Genomic DNA, 24,981 nt, shown 5'->3' on the forward strand with positions numbered 1-24,981 from the left:
TTAAGTCCCCGGTTAGTTTAATTACTATCTGAAAAGCCTTAACTTTTATTGTTGACGCTTTTAACCCCTCGCATACGAATTTGATCATAACTTTCTCGTTTTAAAATGGAACTTCGTGAAATTTATATCGTATATTCTAGTGTGTGTATTTTACTGTTACGAAGCCTCGGGTTCGTCAAAGGGTCACTCAGAGGTATAAATTAAACATGTTGACACAATTAACCCCTGTAGCTTGTAATCTCTCACTTTCTCCCGCGTTTCGCTCCGTACGATCCATGATTTATTCGTTTGAAGGTACGAGCATCATTTAGGGTTACTATACAGTATATTTACCCCTCGTTGACATTTCTAACCCTCGAATTTACATACTTTCAAGGTTTGTCAACTCTAGTCCTTTATTTAGTATTTAATACCACGTGTAAACTCATGACACGTGTCAACACATTATTGGACACAAAATTTCGAGGTGTTACAGGTTTCTCCTCGGTTCCCTTGTTTCTGATCGATCCACAGAGAACACACAAAGTGTGTTTTGTGTTTTAATTTGTTGTTTACTAATTTTCTTTCATTATTTACAATTTCAGTCCCTCTAATTCCACTTGTTTATATTAACATACTAAAGTCCCATTCTTTCTAAACTAGCATCACATTCTTTAACTTAGTTGATTTTACATATTTAAATATTTAAAGTAAAACATATAAATTTCATATTTTAGGGTGTTACAAGTCTACCCCCCTTAAAAGAGGTTTCGACCCTGAAACCTTAACACGTACCAAATTATGTCGGGTAGTGCTCCCTCATTTCATCTTCTAACTCCCATGTAAGATCCGATCCTTTCCGATGTTGCCATTGCACCAAGAATTGCTTTATAATTTTGTTCCGAAGGTGCGTTACTTTGGAATCCTTGATAGCTATCGGTCTTTCAACGTAATTCAATCTTTCGTCTAATTCAATATCGTCGAGGGGCACGTTTGCCGTCTCATCCGCTAAGCACTTTCTCAATTGTGACACATGGAATGTGTCATGTATTCCATCTAAAGTTGGCGGTAATTCCAACCGATATGCTACCTTCCCAACCCGAGCCAAAATCTTGAAAGGTCCTATGTAACGGGGACCTAGCTTTCCTCGCTTACGGAAACAGATTATACCTTTCCATGGGGAAACCTTTAATAACACATGATCACCTATCTGAAACTCAATAGGTCGTCTCCTTCGATCTGCGTAGGCCTTTTGTCGATCTTGAGCCGCTTTTAAACGGGCTCGCACAAGATCGATCTTTTCGTTAGTTTTAGCTACTACATCATTGGGCGCAATTTCTCTTTGCCCCACCTCTCCCCAACAGATTGGAGTTATACACTTCCTTCCATACAACATTTCATACGGTGCCATTTGAATGATGTTATGGTAGCTATTGTTGTATGAAAATTCCACCAATGGTAAGTGGTCATCCCAGCTTCCCCCGAAATCTATCACACATGCTCGCAGCATGTCGATGAGTGTTTGAATGGTTCGCTCAGACTGACCATCCGTTTGGGGGTGGTAGGCGGTACTGAAATGTAATTTTGTACCCATACTCTCATGAAAACCTTGCCAGTATCGAGATGTGAATCGGGTATCTCGATCCGACACAATAGATACAGGGACTCCGTGTCGAGATATTATCTCGCTAACATAGATTTCCGCCATCCTTTCAGAAGAGAAAGTCTCCCGAATGGGTAAGAAGTGTGCGCTCTTGGTGAGGCGGTCCACGATCACCCATATAGCATCGTGACTTTTCCTTGTCTTAGGAAGCTTGGTCACTAGGTCCATCATCACTTCTTCCCATTTCCATACCGGAATTTCTAACGGTTGCAACTTTCCGTATGGTTTCTCATGTTCTGCCTTTACTTGTAAACATGTCAAACATTTTGCAACATACTTGACGATATCACGTTTCATACCGGGCCACCAATAACTTTTCTTCAAATCCAAGTACATTTTTGTAGCTCCGGAATGAACCGAAAATCAGGATTTGTGAGCTTCTTCGAGTAACACGTCTTTTGCTTCACTAAACCGAGGTATCCGTATCCGGCCATACATTGTTTTAATTTCACCGGATCTTTCTTCTAATTTATCCACAAAACCCTTTGTTCTTTCCTTTCTTGAATCCATTTCGCTCAGCGACTTGATTTGGGCTTCCTTAATCATTTCAAGAAATCGAGGTGTAACTACCATCTTCATGGATTTCACTTGAATTGGAGGTGGGTAGTCATTTCGGCTCAGGGCATCGACCACTACATTTGCCTTCCCCGGATGATAAAGGATCTCACAATCATAATCTTTAAGAAGTTCTAACCACCTTCGTTGCCTCATATTTAAATCTCTTTGCTCGAAAAAGTATTTAAGGCTTTTGTGGTCAGAATAAATTGCGCTTTTCGTACCGTATAGATAATGCCTCCATATCTTTAAATCAAACACTACCGCAGCTAACTCCAAGTCATGGGTTGGGTAATTACTTTCGTGATTTCAATTGCCTTGAAGCATAGGCAATGACTCTACCCCTTTGCATCAAAACACATCCCAACCCTTGGTGTGATGCATCAGTAAACACCACCAAGTCTTCCGTTCCATCTGGTAAGGTTAGTACCGGGGAGCTCGACAGCTTTTCCTTCAAAGTTTGAAACGCCTTTTCTTTATCTATACCTCATGTAAACTTCTCATTCTTCTTGGTTAACTTGGTCAACGGCGGGGCCAATTTAGAAAAGTCTTGAATAAACCTCCTATAATAGCCTGCTAAACCCAAAAAGCTTCTCACTTCACTTGGGTTCTTTGGAGGTACCCATTTCATAACAGCTTCCACTTTTGACAGATCTACTAAGATACCATCCGCATTAATCACATGACCGAGAAATTGTACTTCTCTAAGCCAGAAAGCACATTTAGAGTATTTCGCGTACAATTTCTCCTTACGGAGCACTTCAAGGATTTCACGCAAATGACATGCATGTTCGGCCTTACTTTGGGAATAAACTAAGATATCATCTATAAAAACGATAACGAATTTGTCTAACATGGCCCGACAGACTCGATTCATAAGGTCCATGAATGCGGCGGGCGCGTTCGTTAACCCAAAGGACATTACTAAGAACTCGTAATGTCCGTATCGGGTTCTAAATGCCGTCTTCGCCACATCCTCCTCCCGTACCCTTAACTGATGGTAACCGGATCGTAAATCAATTTTTGAAAACCAACTTGCCCCCTGTAACTGATCGAAGAGATCATCAATTCAGGGCAACGGATATCGGTTTTTCACCTCAGCTTATTCAACTCTCGATAGTCGATGCACATGCGCATCGAACCATCTTTCTTTTTGACAAAAAGTACAGGCGCACCCCATGTCACGACCCCCGACCCCACCCTGGATGGAATCGGGAGCCGCGAACAGCCAAGTGGTACCGGTGGTTATTTTTAAAAACATTGCAGCGGAAATTTCATCAGGACCATGAGTTAGGAAAAATATCAGAGTTTAGAAAACACCGGATTTTTATTTATTAAATAGATGGGATAAAACCCATGTTTTACAAAGGTAGCTTTTCATATGGGATAAGCCCGATTACATAAAAACAACTTTTCTTAATTTAATTTAATTGATAAATCAAGCCACTTCTGTAAGCCTTTTGGTGCCGTATCCATATCTTATTCCGATCTACTGTAATTACCTGAAACGCGTTTTAAAAAGGTTCTGTTAGCAGGAAATACTAAGTGAGTTCATTCATTTTTATAAAATGACCCTTAGTTATAAATTACAGCATAAGAGCGATTACGATGGCTTTTATCTTATTTTTATCTGGCACTTTGTCACTTGCTGACGATGGTCATACCACTATTGGGTCTTTCCCCAAGTAGTGACGATTATCATGGTGAGGATTTATTAGCCTAACCCGTGAGAAAACTAGTAATGTGCACAATACCCCACTAGCCAGTGATTAAGATAACCACGACTTAATCCCTGTAATTATAACCTTTGAAAATAATTTGAGGTATTGTAAAACAGTTGATAAAAAGAGAATGACTCACAGTATAAGCATGATTTAGCAAGCTTCTTGATTCTATTCCTTCTGATAATTAAGTGTATACTTTATTGTTCTGAATCTTCTGATGATTTAACAGCTTGTTTGATTGTAAGTGTGTAGTTGGGAGTATTCTGGTAGTTAAACATATAGTTTAACAGAATGGAATACGTATTTGTGTAAAACCCAAATCAAACCTAACGGTAGTCACGAGATTTGAACCTTAACAAAATTCACAAAGTATCATACTTTGGATTCCTTTTACCGAAATTCACAAAGTACAGCACATTGGCATTTATTAGATGGTTCCTGAATCGATCGGACAGAACATCGCATTGGTGATTATTGGTTAGAACACCAACGTATAGAGAGAAGAAATAGAAAGAATGAGCAAAGGAAAATGAATTCCTAGTCTTCCTATTTATAGGTAAGAAGTATGAACCTTCTAGGAAGTTTCCTATAGCTTTTCTAGGAAGCTAGCTATACATTTTCTAGGAAGCTTCCTACTCACATATATCTATCCTCTTACACCTTCCTTTGATATTATCTATTATATATATATATATATATATATATATATATATATATATATATATATATATATATATATATATATATATTTCATGTATATCTATTTAGGTGTTTAATAAATCTTACTTAGCTGATTAATTAATCTTACTTAGCTTAATTAATCTTGCTTAATCTTAATTGATCGCACTTAGCTTAATTAATCTAGCTTAGCTTAATTAATTTCGCTTAGCTTAGTTTAATCTCGCTTAACTAATTATTCATACTTAACTCAATTAACAGATTAATTAATCTACTTAGCTAACTTAACAGCTAAGTTTATTTAACTATTAAGTTTACTTAGCTATTAAGTATTCTAGCAGCTCCCTGCTTACGAGTTCTAATTTCTAGATATAATGGAACTCGTATTAGTGTATTAACTCAATTCAACTTTAACGATAATCACGAGATAGAAACCCTCATAACGAATGACAAAGTGCGATACTTAAACATCCATCGAATTCACGACGAATGACAAAGTATAACCCAAGTTTGAGCAGCACTTAAACATCCATCAGATAGTTTCAATCGATCGGTCATTGAATCGTAGCAGTGATTAGAGTTATTACCCTAATAACGGGCATAGTTTCGAGATTTAGAAGGTATCATCCCGAGCTATTATTTACAATAATAAAAGCTGAAGGAAAGAAAAGAATTGAGCAGTGATCGAGTTAATACCCTGTAGTCGTAGCAGCGTTTCCCTACCTATTCGAATTTAAGCAGAAAGAAACGATTTTGAATGAAGTTTTCGAGCACAGATGAACTGCTCATGCCCAGGCAATTTATAGCAAACTTTTGGGTTTTACGCGGCCCGCCTGAAACTCTAAATTCTTGATTTCTTGATTTCTCAGGTACGTTAGGGTTTCAGGGGTTTGGGTTCCACTTACGGAGCATTTTAGGACATTTTTGGGTGAGTCGTTACACCCCAGGGCGATACGCTCGGGCGTATAAATCCCTTGTCGAGCAATTCTTGTATTCGAACCATTAACTCCCGCATCTTAGTTGGGGCCAACCTATAAGGAGCCTTGGCTACGGCTTTGGCATCGGAATACAATTCAATCTTAAAATCCACTTCGCGTTCTGGTGGAAGCCCCAGGAAATCTTCCGGAAAAACATCAAGAAACTCGTTCACGACTTCAACCTCTTCTATCTTAGGGGTATTCTGCTTAGTATCCACCACGTAGGCTAGAAATGCCTTGCTTCCATTTCGTACATACTTGTATGCTTGGACTATAGAACAAAGCTTCGAATTAATATTCCTTTCCCCTTGTATACTTACTCGTTTTCCTCCCGGTGTTAACACATGAATCACCTTCTTCTCACATTGAATTTCGGCATGATGTTTAGCTAGCCAATCCATGCCAACTATAACCTTAAATTCCCCCAATACCATGGGAATAAGGTCAATGGCAAACTTCTCGTCTTCAATGATATTTTCACAATTTCTACAAACTTCGTGCAACAAATAACTCTTACTATCAGCTATCTCTACTTCTAATGGCACATGCATTCTTTCGATTCTAAAAGAGGGGTGTGACACTAATTCACCTGATACAAACGATCTACTGGCCCCAGTATAAAATAACACGTACGTAGGCATCAAGTTCAATGAGAATATACCTGATACAACACTCGGGTGGTCCCTTGCTTCTTCAGTCGTGATCTGAAACATCACCCCCTTAGCTCTTGGGGCTTCCTCCTTTCTTGCTTCCTTATCGGTTTTCTGTTGAAGCTTGGGACATTCAGCCTTAATATGACCCGGTTGGAAACAATTGTAGCACGTTCTGGAAGGATTAGGACACCTATAGTATGGATGTCCCTCTTGACCACAATTGTAACAGCCCTTCTTCCCTTTCAAGCACTCCCCCGTGTGTAACTTTCCACAAGTTTTGCATTTTGGAATGCTACCCTTCGCTTTATCCTTCTTGCCCTGATCTTGAAATTTCTGTTTCTTTGACGGACTCGTGCTGGGAACATTCTCAAACACTCTCTTCTCACCTCTCTCCGCCTGTCTTCTTAGCTCAATCTCCCTATCTCGGGCCAAGTTGATGAGCTCATTCAAGGTTTCACATTTAGCGGGAATTATGAACTCCCGATACTCCGCCTTCAACATACCATGATAGCGGTTTATCTTCATTCTTTCCATTCGCGCTATTTCTTTACAGAATTTCAGCTTGTCGAGTGTTGGTGATTTCATCAATGGTTTCGTCTTTATGTCGGAGATGTAGGAAATCTTCTTGGATTCTGTCAATGGTAGATTGCGGACAGTGGTATTTTAGAAAAGGTTCCTTGAACTCTTGCCACGTCAAGACTTGAACTTTGTCTTCCCCAATCTCTTTACTATAAGCATCCCACCAGTCTTTAGCTTGGAATTGTAACAACCCGGTGGCAAACATCACTTGATCCTCTTTTTCACAATGACTCCTTACGAACACCGCCTCAGTACTTGCAATCCACCGTTGACATCCTATAGGATCAATTTCTCCTTTGAAAGGTAATAGGTTGCACGCCATAAATTCTTTGTAAGTGCATTTGCGAGTTCTTTTCTTTCCTTGCATTTCTCCGATCATTCCCTTCAAGTCGTCCATCTTACTCGCCATCATCGTTTCCACCACTTCCAACACATGACTTTCCACTTCTTGGGCAAAATGGGGTATACTTGCCTGCATTGCCTTTCCAATCTCTTCCAAAATCATAGTTTTCAGTTGTTCTTGTTGTGTTGCTTCATTCTCATTCGTATCCGCCATCTACACATAAACATCATTCTTTATTTCAAGCACTCATTCATTCTTTCCATCACATAATCATACTAGTAATACATAACTTCTTTTGAAGGCTCAACATTCATACATAATATCATTCTTTAAAGTCTTATTATTACATTTTCAGTACTCCCTGGGTGATAAAAACATCAAACGAAATGACATAGTTGAAATTGGCTGAAAATGGTCTCCACCGTAAGTTACGGTGGCTACTGTAACTTACGGTGGCGTCTTTTTCCTTATGGTACAAACCTACTGTCTTACGGTGGCCAAGTGTCCCAGGGGCTACCATAAGCTACGGTAGCCACCGTAGCTTACGGTGATGCCCAACATGCTATGGTCGATTTTTATATCTTTGCAACCATTTTTCCGTCCCGTCTTAACCCAAACTAATCCATTTCATTCCACACTTTTCCACATAATCTCGTAACAATTCCATAACGTTCCATAACCAAATTATTCATAATGCAAAACTCAAATTTTAAAGGTACTTACTTGCTTCGCGCCGCGGAACGAACACACACTTCACATGAGCTTTCGGTTTGAGTTCAAGCATTTGATTCTTGAATCCCTGAAACCTAGGCTCTGATACCAACTTGTAATGCCCAAATTTTTTTTCTTTTAAATTACTCAATTAACAACATACTTGTTTTCTAACGAAATTTGGGCATAACCCATTCGTAATAGGAGTGGTCCCCTGTTTTTCACATTCAAAATATATGTTTAACACGACACTTTTAAAAGGACATATTATATACCATCAAACAACTTGACACGCATACGAAATTCGATAAGTTCAAAATACATACTAAGTACTAAGTTTTTAACTACTAGACTTAGACAAGTGACCAAAATATTAAGCGTTGTCTTCTTTACAAAAGTAGCGGAACATAGGGCGGGTCTTGAAGTGTGTTCGAACCGGGCGAAGCTTGAAAGCTAAACTTGAGATTTACCTACATGGCCACAACAATGAAAACTCATTAGAACTAAATTTCTTTCTTTAAACTCAAGAATCCAACTCACGGACTTGTAACCATTATGACATCCGCAAATTGTACTTTGCTACATACTTTCGTTCTTGCACGGTAGTATGTTCCAAATGGAACTCCATGCCATTCCTTCTAATCTTACAATTTCATCATTCGACCCGTTCATAAAAGGGTCCATACATATACCTTTTTCATACTCGATTCAATTTAACACATTTAATGTTAAACACATCAATATAATAAAAACCATGAATTGTACAAGTAGCGTACCTCGATCTTGATTCCCTTGTTGCTTTGCTTGACTCGAACTTTCTTCCTTTATACCTAAACAATACCATTCATACTTAGAATTTATATCTCATACTCGTCTATATACCCTACTTGGCAAGACATCATGTAATCTACATCTACATCATAAACACATTCAAAACACATAGCGTTTATGACTAATATGGCTGAAATCTTTATTAAGGCATTTCATCAAACACTTGGTGTGCAAAACATCAACAAAGCACAAGGTACAAGTATTCATAGCATAATTCTACTTATTCACCTTTTAATCTAACAAGAATCAATCAAGTTCATAGCTTTCTTTCATCCTACACCATCTTAACTAATTTTTCTATCTCTATTCAAGATCATGTAGAAATTTTCACCTACTAGCTTTTCTTTAAATCATCATGTTCATCATACTTTCACAACAAAAATTGGGTATAAAGCTTAAATCATTCAAACAATCAGAAATCAAGCAACAATTTCGAACCATTATGAAACCCTAACTCTCAACTACATATAGTTTCCACATAATTTTATGATTGGGTTAAAACCCACTTTCTACAATTCATCCAAAACAGAAAATTCGGCTTACCATTCGTTGTACAAGCTTAGATGATTAAGGTTTCGAGTTCATGCATTAGTTTGGGCTCTTAATCTCTTTCAATTCTTGAGAATCTATGGAACTAGGGTTTCTCCTTGGTCCCTTACTTCTGATCGATCCACAGAGAACACACAAAGTGTGTTTTGTGTTTTAATTTGTTATTTACTAATTTTCTTTCATTATTTACAATTTCAGCCCCTCTAATTCCACTTGTTTATATTAACATACTAAAGTCCCATTCTTTCTAAACTAGCATCACATTCTTTAACTTAGTTGATTTTACATATTTAAATATTTAAAGTAAAACATATAAATTGCATATTTTGGGGTGTTACATCTTAACGGGCCTATTAGTGGTTCAAACCTTTTACTGGTTTAACATTTAGTGGTTCAGACTGTTTGTTTTACGAGCAGATGTCTGAATGATTCAGAAATTTGTCTCTGAATGGTTAAGCATTATACTGAGTCTGAATGGTTAAGACCTCTAATCTGAATTAGTCAGACATTTGCTTCTGAACTGTTAAGCATTATATACTGGCTCTTAATGGTTCAGACCTTTTTACTAATTCAGCACTTAATGATTCAGACCTCTTACTGATTTAACACTTAACCATTCAAAAGTTGCCAAACAATCCCTTAGCAAACATATGTAACACCTCGAAAATTTACGTCCAATAATGCATTGACAAGTGTCATAGGCTTTGCATATGCGAAAACATACTTTAGAGGGACTAAAGTTGACAAACAGTGAAAACTATGGAATATAAGGGTCCAAAGTGTCAACAATGGATAAATAGACTCTAAAAATAACCCTACACAGTGTTTATAACCCTAAACGGATAGATCATGGATCATACGAAGCGGAAAATGCACGAAAGTGAGGAATTACAAACTACAGGGACTAAAAGTGTCAACATGTTGAATTTATACCTCTGAGTGATCTTTTGGCAGCCCCGAAGCTTTGTAATGATAAAATATACTCACTAGAGTATGTGGTAAAAATTTCATGAAGTTTCGTTATCGTATGAGAAAGTTATGGCCAAAACCGTACTTGAGGGGTTAAAAGCGTCAACGTCGAATTTCATGACTTTTCGGGTGAGCGCAAAGTTAACCGAGGACTTTACCATGTTGGTAAATGTCCCAAGGTCCTTAAAAATCAGATTTGAGGGTCTAAGGGTCAAGATAAAGGGCCAAAACCTCGTAACCAAAGAGCAGGGACCAAACTGCAAAGTTTAAACAATTTTTGTGAAGCTGCAGACCCCAGGCGGCCCGCCTGGGCACCTGTACGCGGGCCGTGACCCACGCCCAGCATCAGATTTCGCGACCAGCAACTATTTGGGTCCGTTTTGTGAGTTGGTTACAGCTTTCTCCACCTCCCAAACCCTCCAATCATCTTACATGCAATACGGGACACCTGTGGCCTTCTCACAACATCTGAAACACCATAAAATCAGATCAAAATCATCACAATTGGGGTCTTGAGTAGTAACCAAGAACACTTACAACTTTCAAGAATTCACAAGAGCTATTCTGGAGCTTTCTGGACGACAAGGCTGCTTCATAGTGATCTCTAAGCTTCATTAGGACTCTTGTAAGCATTCATAATCTTCTCTAATTCGTTCTAGCTTAGATTATTAGCCGAAAGTCAATCCGTCGTAACTTTAGTTTGACTTTCTGATTAAACGAAAATGGCTCAGTCATTTCTCAAATTGAAAGTACCTACAAGTTGGTATTTATGTGGGAAACAAACCCTCAAAAGGGTATTTTCTGATTCCCATTCTAAGCATGATTATTGTCGAGTCAAAGTTGTTCTTAAAAAGTCAACAGAATGCGTTTATGCAAAATTTATCATAAATGGTAATGTAGATTACATGCAATCAGTTTGATCATCAAAATAACTTTATAATGAATGTAAGGATATGTTTTATCATGATCAACTCGACAATTTTTAGTATAATCCCGGATTGGAACCGAAAGTCTTACAAAATGACTTTTTCTTTGACTCTCGATTCGGATCCGTGCATGCATGTTTGAGATCTGCGTTAGAGCTTATTTTGGACCATTTTTATATATGTGTAACTCTCTGAGATTTTAAGACTTGATTCAACACTTGTCCGATTCATATGCATGTTACCGGTTATGCTTAAATATGACTATTTTGCCCTTTTTGATATAAAACGTGATTTTTGGAAAAGTGAAAGAGTAGAAACCTTTATTACTGATTTATAAACTTACACCGAAAATTTGATATCAGTTGGAGGTCCAGATTTAGAGTTATGTCCGATATCGTAAATCTAAAGCTTTATGTTAAATAAACGGCGTAATTAGCGTATAACCTATTTAAGCCCACTTTTTGATACCAAACTTTTTACCAACTGATGTTATATAATATTTTGGGATTTTTGAAGATTTTTATTTAATTTTTGGCTGATCGTATCATAGGTCTCTAAGTTCGATTCGGTTAATACCGGTTTTGACCTTTTAAGCCATAAAATGAGTTTTATAAATCTTTTTGACCCCAAACCTTTTTCTACTGATTTTATTTGATAAATAAATTATTTTGAGCATTCTGAAAATATAAAAATATCAGCTTTCTTTTGAAAACCCGGAAACGGCTCTAAATCGCCTTTTTAAGCGTTTTTAACGCATAGTATGTACTATAACCATATTAAACGTATAAGGATTATACCTACTGATGTATTTAGCATATTTTTATATAATAACAGTAAGTAAAAGTTTTTTTTTTACTCAGTTTTCCAGTTTTGACCGTTTAAGCCCTTGTGAAATTACCAAAATACCCCTAAGGTGCATAGTTTGGTTTTAAATGATAAGTTTTGTATATGGGTCATACCCTACTGATATAATATGTCAAATTAAGTATATTTACTGTATTAACCGGACCTGTAACTCAGATTTCCAATTTAACCCTTTTATAATCTTTTAAATGACCAAAATGCCCTTATGAGGCGCAAATTGAGTTTAAATCCGTATGAGGCAAAATAGAAGTTATCTTACTGATATTATAACATATTTAAAGCATATTATCTCAGGGAACTTGCATATGACTCTTATGGTTACCCGTAACGCTCTTTTAGCGTTCGGTTCGGTTTATGTAACTAGTTTGCATAAATTGACCGAAACGGGTCAAACATTATCATTTTTGTCTCAAAGTCCAGAATGTATTTAGCATACCCAAATTATACAAGTATTCAAACTTGTCGGGTCTAAATCACATTCTATCCGGTCTTCGCTTAATCGCGCGCTTGAACCGTATCGTCCTTAAAACTAACCGGTCTAAGCTTAGGCTTAAATAAAGACCCGTTAGGAATCTAATAGGTTATTATAAACCTTTGTTCCAGAATAGGAGACCCAGTAAAAGCTACCTCCACTTGCTAATTGTGATTCATACTTACCAAGGTAAATACTTTTAACTTATTTTCCCTATACGGGCTTGGGGTACGGTATATAATATACCGCTTGGTCCGGCATTGAATTCTTTAATCGAATAGTGGTTAAATTTATTGAGATGACCCTGTTTTGAAGGTGTTTTATTGCTTGAAGCCTTTGGGGGGTTAATGACCATGTCCCGGATATCCTTGGCATCATCTTACGAGATGGCCACGACCTGAGCACGGGGTGTAGGCGTACACCCGTCAGTGTATAACTCTATATTGTGGTGTGTCTATAAATCTTTAACCCGGTCTACGGATCGGGCTACTGAACGCGGAGTAACATGTAAATCCCTTACAAGATTATATTGTATAATTATCCCAAGTTATAAAAATATTTTATGCCATGTGCATTTAAATCAATTTTCAATCTTTTCAAAATGATTCAGTTAAATTGTATTTACCAGTGTAAACTGACGTATTTTCCCAAAAGGTTAAGTGCAGGTACTACACGTAATAGGCTGGTTGTCTTCTAGAGCGTCCACAATAAGTCTCGCAAGCTTGGACGACAATAAAACTGTTGAACAATATCTTATTTTATTTTGATCCGCATGTGGATCCGTTTCAACTATCAGTGATATTTAATATTACATTTTATTAAAGTTGAAATGAATCTATCTTTGCTTCCGCTGTGCATTATTATATTGTGTTGTTGTCTATGATGATGCCAACTACGTCACTATACTCCCCACCGGGCCCACCGGTGACACGTGGAAATTAGGGGTGTGACAGGTTGGTATCAGAGCCAACTCTGAGTGAATTAAAAACTAGCCTTTTGTGTTTAACCTCAGTTACACAATTGCACATTCCTCGATTCTCGAGTCTAGACAAAGAACTTAGGAAAATTTCAAAATTTGTTTTATTTTCTAACTTTGTCTTATATATATTTTGTTGTGCCACTTGTTTGATTTTTGACAGGTTCAAGATGCCGCCACGTGTAAGAGGAAGAGGAAGGGGGCAAGGAGCATTCGCAACCTCACATGATCATGAAGCCGGCCCTTCGCATAGGCGAACGCCTTCAGGATCCCTTAACGCAGATGCCCGAAACCTTTGGAGATCTTTCGCTGAACCCGCAAGGCACTCATTGAGTACCTCACCTTCTGTCCCACACTCCTTTGGGCCTCATTCAGAAAATGAGCCCCACAACTCCCATCAATCCTACATACCTTTCCAAAACCACCAATCACCTTTTGATTACCCAGCACCTGTCTTTCAGGGCCTGTTCAACCCTGATGATTACTTGGGAGAACCAATGGGTCATAACCCACTTGGACCGGAAGACCACTTTCCGGGTGGCAACGAGATGGATATCGATGAGGATACCGATCCTTCCATGCCACCGTCCGGAAAACCGAACCACCCCATCGAGATTTCAGATGGGTCACCGTTTGTGGGATCACCTTACCATGGTCCCGACAGTTATGAGGAGAGATTCAAGCAGCATGACTGGGTATTTACCCCTAGTTACCACAACTCTCCCTTACACCAGTCCTACCATAACTCTCCCTTGCACTCCCAGCAGCAGCCTCAGCAGCAGCAGAATCCTTCTGAGGGTTTCTGGCGCGACGTGGTCACTCCGCCGCCGCCACCACCTCCAGTTTTGCCTCCCCCGCCTCCAAGGCGAGGAGGAAGGAACGCTTGTATGTCCACACGAGGGGGGATACGCATCGGCACCCCTCCACATTCAGGTAGCAGCCGATACTCGCCACTTCATGAGGAGCCAGAGATGGGAGAATCTTCGCATCCCGTCTCAGAAGTAACATCTGCGCCAATCGCGCCACCACCACCACAGGATTTTGGGAACCCAATCCCCGCTTATACTAGCGTGGCCGCATATAACCCCTTCGAGCCGACTTTTCCCCCAGGTTATAACTATACAGAGGATCCCTACTGGGTAGCTGCGAACTACAACTCTCTCAATACGGAGGGTACTTTTGGAGGTCCCTGGACTACGGGATAGTCGACCTATGGATACCCATCATATGGATATCAGCAGCCGCAGCCTCCTCAACCACCGCAATATCAGATGCCACCGCCGGCACCGATGATGTCGCCACCACAAGTTCAAGAAATCCTTCAAGGGATAAATGATGTGCGACGTGAGATGCGGCATGAGTTACGGGAAGAGCGTCGGCATAATCGTGGGATGTTTAAGAAGATGGTGGATTTGATCAAGGGAAAAAGCAAGAAGGACTACTAAATCCTTTGTTTGCTAGTTATTTAATCATGTCCCTGCGAGGACATTTATTTCTGTACTCTGCCCCTACGTGGGTATGTTTTTCCTTTCTGTTCTACCCCTGCGTGGGTATGTTGTTTCTGTTTAACCCCTGCGTGGGTTTGTTTGTTAGTTTAGCCCCTGCGTGGGTATGTTATTTGAGTAAAAGTCCCGTTTAGGGCAAACTTTTGGTAGTTAATTCTATTTGAAATGGTTAATTTAAGTTTTCATTTTTAAATTATATGCATGAATATAATATATGAATAAATGGAAAATAGCAATTATTATTTTAATTTACCATTTTAATAATAAGAATCTTAAAAAGGTAAAACCTAGCTTGAATGTCATATTAAAGACCTGGCCAATATGGTAGAACCTGTTAAAAAGATTCAATCTCTGTTAACATCTGTGAACATGTTAACATTCTTGGCAAAGCGTGATCCGCAAATCATACATGTCACTCTTTTTAATAAGCTATCCAAATTTGTATTCTATATATATTTGATTGTGACATAATGCCTACGGGTTATAACTAATGTCATATAAAACAAAAAGGGCTGCCGTGGTTTACAAACTCCCTGCCAAGCAAAGGATTTTTTTTGTTTTAATTATAAAATCCTAATCCTATAAAAATCTAAATTCAAAATTTAGAAATTGTCCAAGTGACTAGGCCTATTGTGCCAATATATATATTTCATTCTAGGGTGAAATTGCTAATAAAAAGTCCTGAATGAAATTAATTAAATTAACTAATATGGCTCTTATTACCATGGTTAATAAATCGTCAAGAACGATAATACTGTTAGGTTTCTAAATAGACCTTGTCCTTACTTTTATGTAGAACCTAAAACCACATGGCTAAGTCTGAAGAAGTAAACAGTCACTCCGAGGAAGGACCAGATAACACTAGAATACATATAACTGGTGCGGAGCTACAAGCATTAGTAGAAAATGCTGTTGCCAAAGCCATTGAAAGGCAATATAGTGAACCAAGTAGGACCCGAAGTAGGGCCCGGTCCGCGCCACATTCCAAGACCAAGGATCATTCTGAGGCTCATACCAAACCACTCTCTAAGAAGGATGCATCTAAGAAAGATGAGCCAAAGAAGAATGATGAGGATAATCACTCCTCCAACCACAGCAGTATCCCGAAAAAGGAGATCGAGCAGAAGCATGAATCGCACAGTAAGTCATGTACGTACAAATATTTCGTTTCATGCAAACCCCGGGACTTTACTGGGGAGAAGGGAGCGGTCGACTGCATGACCTGGTTAGATGAGATGGATACAGTTGTAGATATCAGCGGGTGTGCTGATCGGGATGTAGTGAAGTACGTATCCCAATCGTTCAAAGGGGACGCACTAGCGTGGTGGAAATCTCTCCTACAAGCTGCCGGAAAGGCCACACTTTACAGTATGTCATGGGATCAGTTCGTAGCCCTTATTAAAGAAAATTTTTGCCCACAACATGAAGTTGAAAGGATCGAGTCAGACTTCGTATCCTTGGTGATGAAGAATCTAGACTGCCAGGCATACCTCACCACTTTCAATACCCTATCTAGAATGGTTCCATACCTGGTAACCCCAGAACCGAAAAGGATTGCCCGTTTTATTGGGGGTTTGGCACCTGAGATTAAGGCAAGTGTTAAGGCATCGAGGCCTACAACGTTCAGATCAGTAACTGATCTATCTCTCTCTCTCACCCAGGATGTAGTCAGATTGAGAGCACTTAAGAACTCGGAAGAGAATAAGAGGAAACGTGAGGACGATACCTCACAGAGATCGGAGAAGAGACACCGAGGGAATAACGACCACAGGAAAGGGTCGGGATTTAAGAGAGAGTGGCAACAATCAGGGGATAAGTCCAAATGCAAAACCTGTAAGAAAAACAATTTTGGGAAGTGTCGCTTAGAGTCGAAATCGCAGTCTCCCGTGAGATCCTGTGGAATCTGCAAATCCACAGATCATACGACTTTGAAGTGTAAAGGTCTGAAGGATGCAACATGTTACGGTTGCAACGAGAAAGGGCACATTAAGACGAATTGCCCAAAGAACGCTAAGAAAACCGATGATGGAAAGAAGACCAATGCAAGAGTCTTCAAGATGGACGCTAAGGAAGCAGTTCAAGATGACAACGTTATTACAGGTACTTTTCTTGTAAATGATGTTTTTGCTAGAGTATTGTTTGACTCTGGAGCAGATAAGTCTTTTGTAGATAATAAATTCTGTGAGTTGTTAAAATTACCTGTAAAAGCCTTAAGTGTAAAGTATGAGGTGGAATTAGCTGATGGAACCATAGAAACCGCCTCAACCGTTTTAGATGGATGTGTTATATCCATTAGGAATCACTCTTTTCCATTATCCTTACTTCCCTTTAAGCTAGCCGGTTTTGACGTAGTGATAGGTATGGATTGGTTATCGCACAACCAAGCCCAGAATTGGTTGTGCAATAGAAAGCAAGTGGTAGTTAAAACTCCGTCTGGTGAGTCACTCACTATTCAAGGAGATACCCAGCATGGGTTGCCTGAGCAGGTGTCCATGCTCAAGGCATCCAGATGTCTGTAGAAGGGTTGTGTCATTTACATGGCACAAGTTACTGTTGATGAGCCAAAGCCAAAGATTGAGGATATACCTGTCATTTCGGAATACCCTGAAGTGTTTCCGGAAGAACTACCTGGCTTACCGCCGGATAGGCAAGTAGAGTTTCGAATTGACATCATTCCGGGTGCGGCGCCTGTAGCGAGAGCGCCATATAGGTTGGCACCAACGGAGATGAAGGAGTTAAGGACACAGTTAGATGATCTTTTAGCTAAGGGTTTTATTAGACCTAGCTCGTCTCCTTGGGGAGCGCCGATTTTGTTTGTCAAGAAGAAGGATGGATCGATGCGTCTGTGCATCGATTACCGCGAGCTTAATAAAGTCACCATCAAGAATAGGTATCCTTTGCCAAGGATCGACGATCTGTTCGATCAGTTGAAAGGGGCAAGCTACTTTTCGAAGATCGACTTGAGGTCGGGCTATCACCAGTTGAAGGTCAAGGATGAAGATGTACACAAGACAGCGTTTAGGACTCGTTATGGACATTACGAGTTCCTAGTGATGCCTTTTGGGCTCACTAACGCACCAGCCGCATTCATGGATCTCATGAATCGCGTTTGCAAGCCTTATCTGGATAAATTCGTCATCGTCTTTATTGACGACATCCTTATCTACTCAAAGAACCAGGCTGACCACGAGAAACACCTTCGTTGTATTCTCAAACTTCTACATCACGAGAAGCTCTATGCCAAATTTTCAAAGTGCGAATTTTGGCTTCGAGAAGTCCAATTCCTTGGATATGTGGTAAGTGAGCGTGGAATCCAAGTAGATCCTGCTAAGGTAGAAGCGGTTATGAATTGGCAAGAGCCAAAGACGCCTACCGAGATTCGCAGTTTTCTAGGATTAGCAGGATACTATAGGCGATTTGTTGGTGTACTACGTCTATTGACTTCATCTTGTATCATGTAATAGGATAAGATAGGTTAGAATAACCAGTGCACGAGGTTCGAGAAATGAGAACTGGTGAATTAGCATTGTGGACCGCTTATATGGACATTGTCCATATAAGCAAACCAGATTAAATCACCTGGACCGCTTTTGTGGCATGTTCGTATAAGCGGTTCCAGAACTCTATAAATAGGTGCATGGTTGTTTCATTTGTAACGGCTCGGAACTTGTAACGAAGTGCTGCCGAATTGCTTCCAGGTTGTAAACGTTATCAGAATCAATAAAGTGAAGCATTATATTTAGTTTGAGCATCTAATTCACTGATTCCGCCTTTGAATTGGAAAACGACTCTTCTGATCGACTCATTCAGGGTCAACGACGATCCAACAAGTGGTATCAGAGCACAGGAAGAAGAGTTCAGCTCAAATTTGATCCGTTTTCTGTCTTCTACACCTTCTTTTTCGATTTAGACAAGTTTCCACGGTTAAAATCGGACGAATTTTTCACAGGACGTGTATTATTGGACAATAACAAACCCTAGAAAGTTTTGGATTGAAATTCGGACTAAAAATGGGTAAAACAGGCTAAAAACTAAGGATCGCTTTTTCGAACATTCTGGACCGCTCGAAAGAAGTTGTTTGGACCGCTCCAAAATAGGTTTAGGACCGCTCATTTGTACAATTGTTGCATGTGGCCCGCTCAAGCGTACAAACTAGGATCGTTCGAACGGACAAACTTGGCCCGCTTATTTGAACCGCTCGAGTGTACTATCCTGGTCCGCTCGTATGATGATATCTGGTCCGCGTTTATGAACCGCTCGAACAATCATTCTGGACCGCTTGTATTACATCTTTGGACCGCTCATATAAACAACCTTGAACCGCTCGAGTGACACTTTCTGGACCGCTTGTGTAACAAGTCCTGGTTCGCTTACTTGGTCCGATCCAGATTCGCTCATTTGTCAAAGTTTTTGGTCCGCTTATTTGAACATTCTGATTTCGCTCATATGATCAATTTGATTTCATTCAAGTGTCAAGATTATTTCACGACAACCGAGTGTTAGTGTATTTCAATTTACTTGATATTGTTTGAACTGATTAAGTTTGTTTGTTTGCTTCCAGGTTATTGATTTTCAGGAGATCAAAAATGTCGAACAATGGTGAAGAATTCTACAATACATTCTACAATGCGTTCACTTCTGAATCGTCAGATAGAAGAGCTGAGTTGAAAGAGTATTCAAAAGAGATTTCGGATAATCTGAAATTTGAAAACATGTACGGAAGTCAACAGAAGCCACCAAAATTGATGAAAGTCGAAGATTATAATTGGTGGAAAAACAGGTTTGAAGGATGGGTGAAAGCTTTCGCTCCTGAAAGCTGGTTTAAGTTAGTAACTGAATATCAAGTACCAGAGAAAGCAGGAGGAGAGTTAATTGAGGAGAAAGATTTTACAGAAAAAGATGTAAAGAATGTTGTTGCTGAATACAGAATGATAACTTTGATCAAACAGTCAGTTAGAGAGGATATTATTTCATTGCTTGAACAAGAAAAAACGTCAAAGAAATTGTGGGAAGCATTGGAGAGAAAGTGTGTTGGGAGTAACGAGATTGTAAAGAATAAGAAGAAATTGTTGCGTAAACAGTTTGAAGTGTTCAATTGCATGAAAAATGAATCTGTTTGTAAGATGTTAGAAAGATTTGGACATCTGAAAATGGAGTTGGTGAGATATAACATAGATTATTCTGAAGAATTGATGGTGGATAAATTGTTTGATGCATTGCCAAATGATCAAGATTGGCAATATTTTGCTCTTATGCTGAAGAATACAATCAAGCCAGATGATCTAAAGGTTGACTTACTGATTGAGAGGCTTGAAAGCCATGAATTGGAGTTAAAGAGATCTAAAGTCAACAGTCCAGCGTATCAGCAGAATGTAGAGATTTATTACAGAGGAAATGCACCTAATGCTGGTTCTCCAAAAACAGCATTTTCTGCTGAAAGTTCGAAATCAGTCAACAATGAAAGCCTTCACAGCGGTTTTCACAGTGGTTCTTCTTCAAACACTTCAGATCAAACTGCTTCAAAGAATGTATTTCAGTGTAATATCGCAATCGATTTAAAGAATGGGCAGAACTTCAGTGAAGAATCAGCAAAACAACAAATGGTTTTCTTAGCGTTTGTACTGGAATCGTATGAAGGCCTCGTCGCAGGGAAGATTGGAAATACCAATTTGACAAAAGAAGAGTATGATCAAATAGACCCCGAAGAAATGGAACTGATGGATATCAGATGGTGCATGGCCAGTGCAGTTCGTCGAGCACAACGGTTCATGGAAATTACGGGGAGGAAGTCAATTGGAGGGCTATCTACCAAACTGGGTTTTGATAAATCCAAAGTGACATGTTTTAAATGTAAACAAAAAGGTCACTTCAAGCGCGAGTGCAGAAATTCGTATGTTGCTGAAGATTCTGAAAATCCGTTCAACGAAGACTATTACAAGAAAGCGATTTATCATCAAAATAAGTCTGAACCACCAAGGTTGAAGCAGCAGGAAGAAAAATCAAGGGCTCTTGCAGTCATTTATGATGATGAAGGCTATGATTGGAGCAAAGAAGTTCTTCCAGAACAAGATGCTGTAGGTTATGCATTTGTTGCAAGAGAAGAGCATGATGCCTGGTGGAGAAGAGACAGTGCAAGATGGGAGATTGGAAAGTTGTATGAACCATTTCAAGAAGCACAGAGAGCCAACAGATGGAATGAAGAGTTGGAGTGTTACTTGGATCCACAGGGGAATCCAGTGGTCGATCCGGAAAAAGTTGATTTTGATGCTGTAACTAATGTGTTTCCAAGTGAGCGTGTTTTCAACACAAAAAGGCTTTCTGATAGCAGCTATCTGCCAGAGTTGATGAATAAGTTGAGAGAAGTCTTTGAAATGAGTCTACCAAAGGTGGTAGAGATGAAGAAGAGAAAAGAAGAAGAGCTGAAGAAGATGATTGAAGAGGTAAAGACTATTGCAAAGCTTGCTGGTGAAGAGAATCAAAAAGCTGAGGAAGAACAAAAGCCGAAAGAGATGGAAGAAAAAGTTGAGAAGATACAGGAGACAAAGGCAGCTGATCATGCCGAGGTGTCAATTACTGAGGTAACAGAATCTTCTGAACTACCAGATGTTGATTTAGTTGTAGAAAAGGAAAACAAGTGCAGGAATTGCATTGAAAAGTGCAAAGCCTGTATTGAAAAAGAAGAAATAATCAAAACAAAAGATAATGAAATGAACAAACTTGAAAATGCGTTAAAACTGAAATGTAAAGAAAGGATTGACACAGAGCAAAATCTAAAATTAAAAGTTGAGAAATTAACACAAAAGTGTCATGATTTTGAAAAAGAAAATAAGGTTTTAAAAGAAAAATGTGATACAAAATGTGTTGATTGCATTGAAAAAGAATCTAAGTTTCTAGAGTTACAAAAACAGTATGATTCTTTAAAATGGTCAAGTCAGAAAGTACAAGAAGCTTATGATACTTTGAAGAGCCAAGTCAAAAGTTTTGATCAGAGATTGTCTGAAACTTTAACAACCAAAGAATTGTATGAAAGACAGTTTAAAGAAAAGCAAATTGAATTAAACAAGTGTGTTGATGAAATTGCTAATCTTAAACAAGTCTTGGCTGAAAAAGAAAAGATTGTTACAAAACTTCAAAGTTATCATAACTCTTCGTACATTCTTGAACGTATTTTCAATATCACACCGGATGACAAAGATACTAATGTTTGTAAAAAGGGTATTGGTTCAGAATATCATCAGGTACCACCACTATTAAGAGACAATTATACTTTTTATGATGAGGAAAAGGTGGCAAAGGGTTTGAACATAGCTGACCAATTACCTGACAGTATCGATGTGACTTACACCAAATCTGATGATGCTGATGATTCAGAGGTGGTATGTAAGGTGGGTAATAGTGTTTTGAAAGGAAAGTCTGAATCACAGGATGAAGATGAAGGAAATCTTTATGATGGATATCTGAAAGACACGAAATCTAAGAAGAATTTGAATGATGATTCAAAAGGATTGGTTTATACCATGATTGGATCGGACAAATTATTCTTGGATGTGGTTTTCCCGATTCAGAATGTGATTTCAGAGAAAATTGACAAAGTTTTCAAGATGGTTGAAATTGAGAAGTCTGAAATGTCGAAGTTTGCTGGTAAAGGTTTCAAAGGGTCTTATAACAAACCTGGTTCTAAGAAGAAAACAATGAAATCTGGTTTGGGGTATAAGAAGAAACATAATCGACACAGAACTGAAAGGTCTAATTTTCAGACAAAAATGACTTTTGTTCAAGGAAAAAGCTTCACTGAAGAAGAAAAACTCAAACTTGGAACACAATCTAATGCAGAGTTTGAGGCCATGAAAAAGAAACAACAACAGCCAAAAGATGTGTCAAAGAAAGTTTGTTTTAAATGTAATCAAATTGGACATGTTGCACGAAAATGTCCAAATCCAAAGTCTGTTGATGTTGAAAAACAGAAATCTGAGAGTGTGAAACCGAGGTCAACCAGATTTGATTCGAGACAAACTTGGAGGTATACAACAAACAAGTTTGCCTCAAATCAAAATTGGAAATCGAACCCGAACAGGTTTAACTCTAGACAGACCTGGAATTCTCACACACCCTGGAGTCGGAAAACATCGGTTGGTGTGACAAAACCTCAAAAGATTTGGAAACCTAAAAATGTTGTTCAAACTCAAAAGGTTCAGAAAGAAACAAATTTTTACAAAAGAGGTACTCCGGAAGGTCAAGTGTGGTCTGTTAAGAAAAGTATTGATTTGATGAAAGATGAGAATGTTGGCATGAAAACTGAGAAACAAAAACAAATTTGGAAACCAAAAACTGAAACAATAAGTTCAACTTCTGAGGTGAAAACGTCTGAGGATTCAGTTTTGGTTGCCTATGATGCAAATTTTCCACCGCTCAAGGCTGAAAATTTAAAATTCAGGTTGCTAGAATCAAGGTTAAACCTAAGGCTGCTGAGGCCTGGGTGGACACCATGTTTAATTAAGTGGTTGGAATTGCCGGAGCTTCCTTTATCGCGAAGCATGAATCGGCATCTATCTTTATTGATTGAAAGTTTTATACAAAATTGTTTGAGTATTTGATAAAATTTGAATGTGCAGGTGCTAGATGCAGATGAAGATTGTGAGAGTGTTGCACAGGAAGAGGTTGAAGATCCCTGGTTTTGGTCAGACAGGGAGTTTGTTTGTTGTTTTGTATAAGTTTGTGTTGTGTTTGATGATTGCTGTTTGTTTGTTGGTTGTTTGTTTGGATTGATGTTTGTGATGTTTGATGTTAGTTTACATTGAATAAGTGGTGATGGACTATGCCGAAACCCTCACGGCGGAACAAACATGATTACTCACAAGTTGAAGAATGGTTTTTGTTTTGGTCAAAAATTACCGAAGCAATTTTGTGATCAAATTAGTTAAGTGAGGTAGTGTGCTGAAAAGTGTGTTGAAAATATGCTTGTTGAGTTCTTTGGAAAAACAGTGTTCAGGATACGGCTCAGGATATTGAGCTGTATCTATGATCAAACAATGAGCAATAAAGTAAAGTAAATGACACGAGATGTACGAGGAAAGCCCTTGATCAATCTAGATCGCCGGCATAAAACCTCGGGAGCTGACAATCGCAGCTGCCTAGTTCTTCTTATTGCTTTAAACTTCAGGATACAGTGCAGGATATAGATCAGACCGCTAAGTGTTACAATGAATTTTGTGAAAGTTGCGAGAGAGCAAGTGTTGAGTGTGTAGGGAGTGTGATTGTGATGTCCTAGTTGATCTGATATACCCACTATTTATAGTAACGAATTACAAACTAAAATTCCTATAAACATGGGATGCTCCGAATATTCCAATGTGAACGTTGTAGACCGAGTAATGCGGCTTCAACGGCTTCTTGTGAACGACTTGGACCGAGTCTTCAGTAGAAAAGGTCTTCATGAACGTTGCTAGCTTCTAACCCACGTACCTGCATTTAATTCCGTTAGTGATCCTGAGGATACCATTCAGGATGTTACCAATATCCCGAGTCAGCATCCTGGATGTAAACAGATACAATAAACAAGATATATATCAAGATATTTTCCAGGATATAGGCTCAGAATTTCACCCATAACAATTGTCCCCAAAAAATGTTACCGTTAAGTATCCTGGTCACTAACGGTTATATTTTTTCCCGAAGAACGAGGCAATTAAGTGATAAGACCCATGATGTGACTACTTGTAACCGATCAGCCTATATTTACTCATTGCTCCCTATATCTACTCATGTATATCTCCATTTAGCTTTTACCAAAGAGAAAAAGGTAAAGACTTCTCTCTCAACTTCTTTTCTTATTCTCTCTAATATTCCGGCCACAATATGACAAGGCAGACCAGGTCTAGTTCCGGCGACTCCGCTCCCACGTTCATCCACCAAAATATTCTCCAGGATCCGGAGAAAGAAATTTGCACCTTCGACGGTGCACACTTATCGGCCCTTAAAACCTCCGGCATTTTCCCAAAAGGGACAGTGTTCCGGCCGTTTGATCGGG

General features: G+C 38.9%; 2 protein-coding genes across 2 annotated transcripts; both read right to left on the minus strand.

The window, feature by feature from the left end:
- Positions 1 to 2,684: 2,684 nt before the first annotated feature.
- Positions 2,685 to 3,083, minus strand: LOC110899236 (uncharacterized mitochondrial protein AtMg00860-like). Its single transcript, XM_022146126.1, has one exon. It carries the CDS (start codon positions 3,081 to 3,083, stop codon positions 2,685 to 2,687), a length of 399 nt encoding a protein of 132 aa, XP_022001818.1.
- Positions 3,084 to 5,512: 2,429 nt separating this feature from the next.
- LOC110899246 lies at positions 5,513 to 6,763 on the minus strand. The gene has a single exon (XM_022146136.1). The coding sequence runs from the start codon at positions 6,761 to 6,763 to the stop codon at positions 5,513 to 5,515; it is 1,251 nt and encodes a 416-aa protein (XP_022001828.1).
- Positions 6,764 to 24,981: the final 18,218 nt, after the last annotated feature.

This window comes from Helianthus annuus, chromosome 9, assembly GCF_002127325.2.
Source record: "Helianthus annuus cultivar XRQ/B chromosome 9, HanXRQr2.0-SUNRISE, whole genome shotgun sequence".
NCBI lineage: Eukaryota > Viridiplantae > Streptophyta > Magnoliopsida > Asterales > Asteraceae > Helianthus > Helianthus annuus.